Source organism: Mesoplodon mirus (assembly GCF_964341445.2).
Source record: "Mesoplodon mirus genome assembly, chromosome: 13".
NCBI classification, from domain to species: Eukaryota; Metazoa; Chordata; class Mammalia; order Artiodactyla; family Ziphiidae; genus Mesoplodon; species Mesoplodon mirus.
Window position 1 is genome coordinate 33,688,244 of NC_138989.1, and position 12,577 is coordinate 33,700,820.

At 44.0% G+C, this 12,577-nt stretch overlaps 2 protein-coding genes across 3 annotated transcripts in view; one reads left to right on the forward strand and one right to left on the reverse strand.

Annotated features, from left to right (window-relative positions):
• Positions 1–2,795: 2,795 nt before the first annotated feature.
• LOC309815131 (protein LDOC1-like) lies at positions 2,796–4,396 on the reverse strand (the record flags this gene model as incomplete). The annotated part of the gene is made up of 1 exon (XM_082641719.1): positions 2,796–4,396. One exon carries the CDS (start codon positions 4,394–4,396, stop codon positions 3,998–4,000), a length of 399 nt encoding a protein of 132 aa, XP_082497845.1. The 3' UTR covers positions 2,796–3,997.
• Positions 4,377–12,577, forward strand: part of AKAIN1 (A-kinase anchor inhibitor 1) — a gene marked incomplete at its 5' end in the record, with an annotated part of 81,768 nt that continues 73,567 nt past the window's right edge. The window contains one exon of one of the 2 annotated variants that reach the window (XM_082641717.1): positions 4,377–4,785. In XM_082641717.1, coding sequence (XP_082497843.1) covers positions 4,377–4,785 — 409 coding nt within the window. The remainder of the gene's footprint in view (positions 4,786–12,577) is intronic. The other variant, XM_082641718.1, reaches the window with a different exon arrangement.

Consider the following 12,577-nt stretch of genomic DNA (forward strand, 5'->3'; position numbering starts at 1 on the left):
GGAAAATCACAAAATGCCCAAATCAGGTAAAGCCATACAAGACAAACTCAAGAGGAACTAGACAATTGTGCAATTTTTTTTGCATGAACCCCTTCTTAAGTTCACCTGGCTTTCTGCTGCGGGACAAGATCTGTCCTTTCTCAGTGCTTCTCAATTTGGGATGCAAATTGGAATCACCTGAGGATAAGAAACACACAGAGGAGATTCAGAGCAGCAGGTAGTGGATTCTTTGGGGGCATGGGTTCACATAAGCAGTCTGGACAGTGAGCCCTGCTCTCCTTTCTCAGCACGGGCCACAGCCTACCATGGACCTCCAAGAAGAGCACTCCAGAGCCCCAGCTATAGTTCTAGGCATGGGGGCTGATGTGGAGAATTTGGAGTAGCGTGGAACGTCCTCATCTAAAGTTTGCTTTGAGAAAAGTCTTTTATACCTCCTTTGACCCACTTATGAAAGACAGCCCTAATAAAGTGGTTTCTGTGGCCACTGAAATAGACAACATTCATGATGCCAAGCCTTCCTGAGGAAGACCACCTAAAGTGAGGCTGGTGGCATTTGCTGTCTTAGGAGCTCCGGGTATCCCTGTGATGGACTCTCCCCCTTGTGTCCTCAGGCTATGGACCTTTTCCTGCCCACTGGTCCCATTCATGGATGTACTGCAGTTTACCCAGAAGGACCTGGAGGTTGCAGTTAAAGCCATGCAGATGGAGAACCTGAAATTGAAAAGCAAGTATGAGGAGCTCCATGCGAAATGCTCGGAGATGGGGAAAATTATGATCGGATTTTTAGGGATGTACCCAGGTGATGGAGAAGGTACAGAAACAGAAGAAGCTTGCCAAAGCTGAAATCTAGAAAGTCAGAAAGAAAAAGGTCAACTTACTACAGACAAATTCCATGAAGCATATTTCTCTGAACCTTTCAAGGAATTTGAGAAGCAGGAGGTGACTGAAGGCTATCTCATGAATGAAGAATGGCTGAAGAAGTGTGCTGAGGATTACAAATTAAGAAGTGAAATGGAAGGCCAAAGATACCAAACATTAAAGGCCCACACAGAAGAGGTCCTCAATCTGGCAGAGAAGGAAATCGCTCGGCCCCAGCGGCCTGTTGGCCTTCTAGGTAAGCCTGATAAAGGGCCGGATGAGGAGCATTCCCCAGAGACCATTCAGTGGAAGACTAAAGAAAACAATGAACTACTCATCATCTGTTATGACCTTATTTCAGAGATGGAATGATGTGGATGGAGGTCAGTGACCAGTAAGTGAACTTCTCTCCCTCCTCCCGTCTCTCTGTGTAACTGTAAGCAAGACTTGTATACTTTCTTTTCTCGTTTTTTCCTTTTGGTGGAGATCTAAGATACCCTTAAAAAAAAAAAAGCTATAGAAAATTAAGTATGAGATATCTTGACTTCTGAGTTATGCTCTATTTGACTTCTTCAATGTTGATGCTCATCTTTCATTAGCAAGTTTTTGTACCCTATCAAGTATGTGCTCTTGTGAGGTTTACTGAAATTTTGGAGGGTGCTATATCCTGCAGGTGTTTTTTTACTGTGGGAAAAACACTGCTCTGAAATTTATGATAGCCAACAGGACTAAGAATCAATTAATTTTGTTAGTACATATGTACCACGAAAGTATGGCTTATAAGAAGTGTTGGGGGTCCCAGTCTCTTATAAACTCTTACAATGCTAACTGGCAATGATAAAATAATTGCTATAACCTGTCTTTAAAACAAACTTTATTGTAGTTCATTTAGTTATTTATAGTTGCAGAATTAAACAGTGTATTGACATGTGCACAAAATGAGCATTAATTGAGTGAAGAGCAGAAGGTTGTGGGGTGTTGTTTAGTGGTCAAGTAGTATTTTGGCTCATCCCCGCATGGCGAAATAGGTATGTGAAGGACCTTTGTGTCTGAGTTTTTTTTTTTTTTTTTTTTTTTTTTTTGCTGTACGCGGGCCTCTCACTGCTGTGGCCTCTCCCGTCGCGGAGCACAGGCTCCGGACGCGCAGGCTCAGCGGCCATGGCTCATGGGCCCAGCCACTCCACAGCATGTGGGATCTTCCCGGACCGGGGCACGAACCCATGTCCCCTGCATCGGCAGGCGGACTCTCAACCACTGCGCCACCAGGGAAGCCCTGTGTCTGAGTTTTTATGGCAAGAAAATAATTTTATTTTTTAAAAATTCATTTTATTGAAGTAGTTGATTTACGTTGTCAATTTCTGCTGTACAGCAAAGTGACTCAGATATACTACTTTTTCATACTATTTTCCATTATGGTGTATCACAGGATATTGAATATAGTTCCCTGTGCTCTACAGTAAGACCTTGTTGTTTATCCATCCTGTATATACTAGTTTGCATCTAATCCCAAACTCCCAATCCTTTCCTCCCCTCCCCCCCTCCCCCTTTGCAACCACAAATCTGTTCTTTATGTCTGAGTCTGTTTCATGGATATGTTCATTTGTGTCATATTTTAGATTGCTATAACCTGTCTTTTAATCAAATCGTGCAAAAATATAATTAGAGGTTTTCAGTTCAGTCCTTAGGTATGTGAACTGTCCATCAAGGGGGCAGTAATGAGTTTTTCTTAGTATGAAGATGTGACTAGAATTCAAGCTATTTCAGTGAGACTATACTGACCACCAGAATGACAAAACCTATGGACATGTAAAGAAAGGCAACTATAGATTTTGGTCCTGAGAGGATTTTAAGAACTACTTTGTTTGACATGAAGGCTCAGACCTTCCTTTTTCTTCCCCTTTTTTGGCTCTAAGAGAATCACAGAATTCTCAACCAAATTTTAATGATCAAGTAATGCCTTTAATTACAAAAGAAAAACTGAGGCCAAAACTGTAATTTACAAAAAAGGAAGCAGCCAAGTCATTTAATACAGGGGAATAAAGGTGAGTGGATACAGCTCGAAGAATGCACCATTCCCTGCCCCCCCTTCTTTTTGCTACAAGTTGCACCCATCTTTATTTACTTATTTATTTATTTTGCGGTACGCGGGCCTCTCACTGCTGTGGCCTCTCCCGTTGCGGAGCACAGGCTCCGGACGCGCAGGCTCAGCGGCCATGGCTCACGGGCCCAGCCGCTCTGCGGCATGTGGGATCCTCCCGGACAGGGGCACGAACCCGTGTCCCCTGCATCGGCAGGTGGACTCTCAACCACTGCGCCACCAGGGAAGCCCTGCACCCATCTTTAAAAACACCATCTTTGCCAGATTCAGGAGCAAACAAAGAAATTGCTCAAGTTGGGTTTTCTGCCTCCTTTGTAAGCTGCACGTTTTTAACATGTATTTTAAAACTGTAATGTGAAAAGCCCATAAAACAAGAAGCAAATATGCCATTCTCTGCACATGAAAGCATTATTTTACCAGACATCAGAATATGCACTTAGAATTTTTTCTCACAGTTGTGTTCCTGTGGAGATATACGTTTGGTCTTATTCATCTGTTTCTCTGGTAACCCCAAGTACAGTCCCCAACATATGGTGCTGTAAGATACATATTTACATTTTAAAAGTAAATATGTTTTCCATGTATTGTTCAGCGCCTGGACTTTTCTGATAAAAGGCACAGTCTCTGAGCCTGTTGTGGTTTCAGAACAGAAACGAAGTATGTGAAAAAAAAGGTTCCTGGGGCAGGAGTGTCAATATTTATCTGCCAGCCACGCGAACCCTGGCAGCTGTCTCCGGACCTGAGGTCTCCAAATCGGTGTCCCCGGGCGTGTGACACAAGCTCAGGCACTTCCCAGGCTGGCACAGATCGCCCAAGGCGGGCAGCAGCAGTTTTCAGAGACGGCAGGTGGCAGGGGCGCGATTCGGGGTGGTCCGTTCAATTGCTAACAGGTCCCCCGCCAGTGGCCGCGTTGCTGGGCCGAGTGCAAAGGTAGCGGGGCTTCCTCGCAAGGGTCGGGCCCAGCAGGTGGGGACTGGAGAACTCTTTGTGAGTCACGGCCAAGCACGACCCGGTCCGTGGGGCTCGCAGCCCTGCCGTTTCCTACCCGTTCCTGCCAAAGGCCCGCTTCAGCGCGTCCACGAAGCCCTCGTAATGCGCCAGGATGGGGCTCTCCCTCTCGATGTAGGGGACAACCCACTCCTCGGCCGGCCCACTGAGGCGGCTGATTAAAAACGCCACCTTGAGGGTGTCGTTCGAGAACCTGACCTCAAAGAACCTCATGTAAGAGGCCGCTTGAATCAAAAACTCGGGAAGCCGGGCGGAGTCACCTTTGAACGTCTCGGGAAAAGCCACCGGGCAGGCGGGCGGGCGCACCTGGGCCAGCAGGTTGGCTTTCTCGCACAGGAGCCGCCGCACCTGGTCCATGAGCTCTTTGTTCTCTCTGCGCAGCGCACGGTTCTGAGTCAGGAGGTCCTGCATCATGACCGCCAGCGCGTCCATCACCGCCCGTCGGGTTCCGTCCGCGCCGCCGGAAGTGCGTGTCGCTCGGGGGCGGGTCCCGGGGGTCGCGGCGGCGGCGCGTCCGGCCTCCGCAGTCCAGGCTGGGCTTATCCCCGAGCAACGGCAGGCAGCGTCTCCGGGGCTACTGGCCGGAAAACCAGCATCCGGGATTCCTGAAGCAGACGGGCGGCAGCCAGAGAGGAAATTTGGAGTAGACTGGGGGCCGAGCCGAGGGACGCAGCGCCGCGCTCGGCGGAGGAATCTGACGCCGTGGCTGTGCTCAGAAACTTCCGGTAGGCTCCGTCCGCGACTTCCGGTGGGCTCCGCTGCGACTTCCTGTAGGCCCCGTCTGCGACTTCCGCTAGGCTCCGTCAGCGACCGGCGAGCAGGTGCTTAAAGGGGGAGCTGTGTGCTCAGGGATCGCGTCGCTGGGCAGCTGCGGCTTCGCCCGCTCCTCCCGAGCTGCGAAGCAGTCGTAGAGTTTTTTGAAGTTCCATATTCCTGGCTGTTCGCATGTTACGCTCAAGGCTTCACAGGCACGAGGAGGCAGTTTTAATGAAGCTCTCTGTGCCTGTAGAGTAGACCATCCCTTGGGGCTTCCAACTTGACGGAACAAGGAGCATCTCTCCTATCCGGAGTGCCTCCCAGGTGCCAGACGCCTCATCCTATCTCATCTAAGCCTCCCGACTTTGTGAAGCCCATGCTGGGTTTCTGGTTTGTTTGTTTGTTTTTGTTTTCCTGAGGACACAAGCAGCTCAGAGAGTATACAAATTTATTCTGGCTACAAAGTCGGTGGTACGTTGGTGAAGGCTTCCTGAGTGCCAGGTGATTGAGGATGAACTTAAACTTAAGCTGGCGGCAGGGTCTGTAGATTGGAAGGGGCCCTGTTGAGATGAACGCCATCTGTATTTATATGAATGAGAGGAACAGATTCCATCTGGTCCAATTCAGCCACCGTTTACTGGCGCTGGCTGTGAGCTCTGCTTCTCTACTGTAATTAGGCTCTGCTCTGACCTCCTTCCTATCTAACCAGTCTCCTATTTTTTCTATCCGTGTGATGTGCTAGGTAAAGAAAACTTCAACCTTTGTGTGTGTGTGTGTGTGTGTCTGCAACCAGCGAGTCGTTAAGCACGTTGTCTACCAAGAACCACTCTCAGGCTCTGGGACTTCAGCTATGTCCCATTGTTTCCATATTTGAGGCGCTCAAAGATTGACCCCGAGGACCCTCCCATGCCAGGACCACCCGAGGTGAAACTGTGGGGAGGAAATTTCAGGAGGGGGTATTGCTGTGTGGTTCAGTGACTAAGAAGCCCGAATAACATATCTTGATGAGTAGTTACATTTACGTTTAAGAATATAATTTTTGACTTTTTAGAAATGAGAAGTGATACTTTTTGCCAGAATCCTCCGTTTGTCATTTACATGGAGATGGTAGGTTTTGATTCTGGCTTTTGATCGATGTACTTTTATTTGGTATTTTACTGTTGGAGACTAGTTTGTATTAATAAATAATTTTTCCTAATAAAGCTGCAGGTCATAAATTGTGCTAAAACACTTTCAAAAACAAAGTACAAAAGTACTTGAGATCAGTTATTTAAAATATATGTACCTCAAGAAAGAAGATAGTCAAATAACAAAAAAGTGGTTATCTTTGGGTGGTAAAATTTTTATTTTATATGTCTGCATTTTTGAAGTGACTATTGATTTTACAGTAAAAACAATAAAATTTATTAAAAATGAAAGAAAACAGGAAATATAAAAGAAATGCTTTCCATTTTTTTTTTTTTTTTTTTTTTTGCGGTACGCAGGCCTCTCACCGTTGTGGCCTCTCCCGCTGCGGAGCACAGGCTCTGGACACGCAGGCTCAGCGGCCATGGCTCACAGGCCCAGCCGCTCCGCGGCATGTGGGATCTTCCCGGACCGGGGCACGAATCCGTGTCCCCTGCATTGGCAGGCGGACTCTCAACCACTGCACCACCGGGGAAGCCCGAATGCTTTCCATTTTTAACACATTAGTTATCTAAAGGGAATTTTGGAAAGCACAGAGGATGAATGCCTAGCTTAACAGACTGCATTTCAGATCTCAGGCTTAATCTGAAAACATGTAGTGTTCTTCTCTTCCTTTTTAGCTAGAAATTATTATTATTATCTGCAAGAAAATTATACCCATTTAAAATGCTATTTCAATTCCACAGGTTATCCATTCATCAAGCCCCTGTAGTATATGTCTCAAGTCTTTTTAGTGTGACATCAGGGACATCTCACTTCCCGACTCACCGTTTGAGTCACTGTAAATGATTCCCCCAAAGAGAGCAAATAGTAATTACTATTATTTTGCCAAGGAAAAAGATAACATGTCATCTTATTCAGTTCATCTAAAAGAAAGCCATTTACTGAGTCAGTATAACTTATGGAATTTCTGTGGAGCTACAGAGAGTACCAAAATGTCATTAAAAGTTTCAGAGCCAAAATGAACTCTTAGTTTGTCCTCAATATAAGAAATACAAAATTTATGAACCCAAATACAAGACTGGGCAATCAGCTCAAAACACTGAGGATGTGCTTTCCACTAACTAATAATACCGCATACATTCTTATGCACATATCATACGTTACAGTATACATTTTTAAAAAAAACCATGTTGCCAGATATATGATAGGTCATCTGGTTCAGAGCTTTTCTGTGTTGGGAGTTCTAGTTTTTTGTCGTTTTTTAATCACTGATTTAATTTCTTTACTTGTTATAGGTCTGTGCAGTTTTTCTGTTCCTTCTTGAATCAGTTTCGGTAATTTGTGTGTTTCTAGGACATTTTTCAATTTCATTTAATTTATTGGTGAACAATTATTCATAGCATTCTTTTATTTTCTTATTTGTGTAAAGTTGGTTGTAATGTCCCCATTTTCATTTCTGATTTTAGTTATTTGCATCTTCTTTTTTCTTTCTCAGTCTAGTTAAAGTTTGTCAATTTTGTTGATTTTTTTCTAAGAACAGACATTTGGTTTCATTGATTCTCTATTTCACTTATCTCTTTTCTAATCCTTATTATTTCCTCCCTTCTGCTAGCTTTGGGTTTAATTTGCTCTTCTTTTTCTAGTTTCTTAAAGTGTGTATGGACCAAACTGGGTCCCCTCATAATTCATATGTTGAAGCCCTTATCTTCAATGTGACTGTATTTGAAAATAAGGCATTTCAAGGAGGCAATTAAGGTTAAATGAGGTCATAAGGGTGGTTCTGTTTCTCTGAAGAACCTGACTAATACGTTCTTCTTTTAGTCATTTCTAATTCTTCTTTAATCAAGGGTATATTCATGGATACATTCTATAGAAAATAATCTTTCAAGTTTATACTACCCAAAAAAAAATTCTATGACAAATAAGAACCAGGACCATGAATTTTTTGTATGTGTGTGGTTCTGTGCATTCTCAAGATGTTTTAAAAGGCTTAAGAGAAAACACATTGAATGATGGTACACACCTGCTTTGGACAGGGTTGTAGTGGAGGATGTTAAATTTATTAAATTTATTAAATTTGGGGCGGGGGGTGACTTTTGCTACTGTGGGACTCGCAAGTCCAAAACCTGTAGGGCAACCTGGCAGGCTGGAGATTCAGGGAAGAGTTGATGTTGCAGTTCTGAGTCTGAGATAAAAGTGCAGGCAGAATTTCTGTGTTGTCGTCTGGAGACAGAACTCTTTTTTTGGGAAACTTCAGCGTTTGCTCATAAGGCCTTCAACTGATTGAATGAGGCCCACCTGTGTCATGGAAGTTAATCTCACTTTATTTTACTTTTTTTTAAAGAGTATTTTAAAAATTTTATTTTATTTTTAAATTTTTGGCTGTGTTGGGTTTTCATTGCTGCGTGCGGGCTTTCTCTAGTTGTGGCGAGCAGGGGCTACTCTTCGTTTTGGTGCGCGGGTTTCTCATTGTGGTGGCTTCTTTTGTTGCAGAGCACGGGCTCTAGGCACGCAGGCTTCAGTAGCTGTGGCACACGGGTTCGGTAGTTGTGGCTCACGGGCTCTAGAGCACAGGCTCAGTAGTTGTGGCGCACGAGCTTAGTTGCTCCGCGGCATGTGGGATCTTCCTGGACCAGGGCTTGAACCCATGTCCCCTGCACTGGCAGGCACCAGTGTGCCACCAGGGAAGCCCTCTGCTCACTGTAAAGTCAATGATTCTAAATGTCAATCACATCCAAAAAATACCTTCACAGCAACTTGAAAAACAGATGTTTGACCAAACAGTTAGTCACCATAGTCTTGCCAGGTTGACACATAAAATCAGCTATGTAGAAATTTAATCATTTTAGAATAAAACTTGAAGACATTTGAAGAAGTGGCCTAAACAAAAGTGAACGTTTGTGAGAGAACTCATCTGAATGTTGTTTTTTATTTGACTCACAATTCTTGTAAAAAAGAAATTAAATCAGGAATATTTCAAACTAGTTACTTCCTTTAGGCAAGTAAATGCAGAACCATGTCCCTATCTGTGTGGGGTTAATCAGAATATATTTCAAACTGCTGAAAGCAATTATGACAAAGGACAGTGTGACTGTCTAATAAATGGTTGTTTTTGTTGTCCAGCATGTATCTTTATCATTTGTTTGCTCTCTTTGGGGGAATCATTTACAGTGACTCAAACTGTGAGTCAGGAAGTGAGATGTCCCTGATGTCACACTAAAAAGACCTGTGAGACATATACTACAGGGGCTTGCTGAGTGGATAACCTGTGGAATTGAAATAGCACTGTAAATGGGTATACTTTTCCTGCAGATATCCTTAGGAGATAGTCCTACTGCCTCCTGGAATGAACGGGCTTTCTTTGGACGTGGGCCCCATACTAAGGTAAACAGTCTCTTTTGGCCATTTGTCAGCGTGTCTGGAACCCCAGCTATATTCACCAACCTTTATAGATTTGTTAGGGGAATCAATGGAGTAATGCATGTGAAAGCATTTTAGAAGTGATCAAAAATTAGAAAGTTGATGATACAAGTAAGACAATGTCTTTACCAAAGTGATTATAAATGTCAGAGTATTTATCAGAGACCATTTGTTGGTTTCAAAGCTTTATACAACATTTAAATGAATTTTGGCATTTTTGGTGGGAGGGATGGTTTTATTGAATTTTCAGAGCTTTCCGTGTGGGAAGCAAAGCATTAAGGAATTCACTGAATTCAAGATATTAATAGCAGAGGCAATAATATGGCTTATATGACTATCAGTTTAACAAGTTAACGTGGTCCTTTAAAGGACAGAATTATGTGTCAGATTGTCCTAGGCACTAGGACACAACAGTGAATAAAAACAGATACAGTTACTGCTATTCTGGAGCTCGTGATCCATGATGAAAGAAAACTGGGGCAGCATAGTAAAAGAAAAATTATGACAGGGCACCCCAGTTGATACTGTGTAGTCAGAGAAGTGGGCCTTGAAGAAAGGGCACTTAAGTTGAAATCTGAAGGACATGAAGGCATAAACTAGGGAGGAGATGGGGATTTTCACAAAGGCAGTCGGCAAAGTCTCTGGTGTCAGAGGAAGTATGGTATATTTGAAGACAAAAATCCCAGCATATCTAGAGCACAGAGTGAAAGGGAAAACAGTACAAGATAGGGCTGGAGAAGGAGGCGGTGACTAGACAGTGCAGGTGCCCAGTGGGCTACATTACAAATCTTGGTCTTCACCCTAAGAACAATAGAAAGCCACTGAAGTTTTAATTAATAGGGCACATGATTATTTGTTTTGAAGAGATTACTCTGGCTATAGTTGGGGTCAGAGCAGATGTGAGGAGACCAACCAACAGGCTGTTACAATTGTCCAAGCAAGGGATGATGGTAGCTTGGATTTGCAGAGTAGCAGGTGAAAAGAGAGAAGCAGACAGCTTTGGGCATTCTATAAGGGGTCAAATGGACAAGATGTAGTGATGCATTGCATGTAGCAAAGGAAAAGCTTGTTGACTTCATTTACTAAGATAGGAAATGCTGGAAGAGGATCATAGGTTTATCTTGGACATGTTGAGCCTGCCATTACTAATAACTGTAACCCTCCTTAATGTCAATTCCAACCACCCTATTACCACCAGTTCTTAGGTTTCCATCTCACTCTCTTTAGTACCCCACTCCAATGTTGCTTTTCCCACCAGTACCTATAATCTATTGATTTCTCATGGTTTCATGGCTTCTCACTCTTTTCTCATCTCATTGACCACTTTATTCAATTTCTGTTCCTTCCGTAGTATCATTTTCATCACCTCTTTGCATACATGCTCGACTCCCTTGACCTTCTCTTGCTTCATTCTCTCTTCTTGGAGAAAACACAATCCTACTTAAATTCAGTTCTCTACTTGCTCCTTACCTGCCCTCATTCTGGAGAAAAACACAAAGCCATGCTGAATGGGCTCAATTTATATGAGCATTAATATCAAACATACCCATCATGCTGCCTGAAAATCATACTGGCTTTCACTAGTACTCACTCTTCAACTCTCCTTGGTGATTGATTCATACCTACCACACCTCAAATCTTTCTTCTCCAATTCTCACTCTAAGTGGATGAGCTTGCATCCCGCCGCACTGAGAAACAGAAGTAATCAGAAGAGAATGTCCGTGAACTCTCGCCATCACATCTACCCGCCTGTAGGTGTCTGTAATCATTTCTTGTGCCTTTTCTTCTCTTATTACAGAGGAACTAAGCTTACCCTAGCAAAGGCTAACCTCTTCACTTGTGATCCCATTTCCTCCTAGGATGGGACCACCCAAGGGCAAGGGCAACACTCAGAAATTCTCTCCTTTCTCCCCTGCGTCATCACTCTTCTCTTCCACCAAAATCTTCTCTTGACCTCACTTTTCTCTCTGGCTAATGTCCATTTTCTTTCCTCCTCTTAGCAGGGAAACTCCTCAAACGAGTTGTTTGTATTCACTGTCTCTGTATTATCTCCTCTAATTCTCCATCCACTTTAATCAGACTTTCATACTTGGTACTTTACTCATCCTGAATGTATCAAGGTCACTGTGACCTCCATGTCAGTTTCAACCCTCATTTTAGTGGACCTGTTGGTAGCATTTAATATCAATGCCAGAGATCAATTTGATAGCAAATCACTCTTTCCACCTTGAAACTGTCTTCTCTTGGTTTTCAAGTGTCACATTCTCCTGGTTTTACTCCCGCCCTCTGGATGCCCCTCCCAGTCTCCTTTCCTTGTTCTTCCCCACCTCCCTGTGTGCCCGGATCTCATTTTTTGGACCTCTTCTCTACCTCCACTTCTCTAGTGATCTTGTCCAGGTGTGTGGATTTAAGTACCATGTATAGATCTGAAAACTCCCTAGTTTTTATCTCCAGCCTAGACCTCTCCCTGAGCTCTAGACTTGTATATCCAGCTGGTTACTTAAGAGCCCCTCTTGGATGTCTAATGCATGTCTCACATTTAACATGTTCCCAAGGGAGTTTCTGCTCCTCCTGGACCTGCTCCTTCTGAAGTTTTCTCCATCTGAGAAAACGGAAACGTCGTCTTTCTAGTCACCCTGGCCCAAAACCCGGGGGTTATCCTTGACTTCCGTTTTTCTCCTCAAACATGATATCCAACCATCAGCAAATTCTCTTGGTTCCATCTTCAAAATGTGTATGGAATCTGATCACCTTTTACCAGATTCACAGCTAATACTTGGTCAGAGCCGCCAAAACTGTCCCGTTGGATTACCGTGCCGGCCTCCTAACTGGGCCCCCTACTTCTACTCCCAGCCCCACACCCAGAGCAGCATTTTAAAAACACAAGTCAGATCATGGCATTCCTCTGCTCAGAACCCTCCAGTGGCTTCACATTTCTCCAGAGTAAGAGCCAAAGTCCTTACAGTTGCCTCCAAGGCCCCATGCACTATAGGCTTCCTGTTAGCATTCTGATCTGTCTCCCTGCTTTTCCCCTTGTTCTCTCAGCCTGACCCACGTGGTGTTATCACTGTTTCTCGAGGGTGCCGTGCACATTGCCAGTTACAGGATTTTGCACCTTTTGTTCCCTCTGCTCAGATGTCCACTTTCTTTGCTTCTTTACCCTTTTCAGGCTTTTTCTCAAACATCACCTTCTCAGCGAGGCCTTATCTGATCACACTAAATAGCATGTTTTCCATCTTCTTCCCAACACTCCCTGTCCCCTTCTCCCACTTAATTTTTCTCCATAGCATTCATCAGGGTGAAAACTAT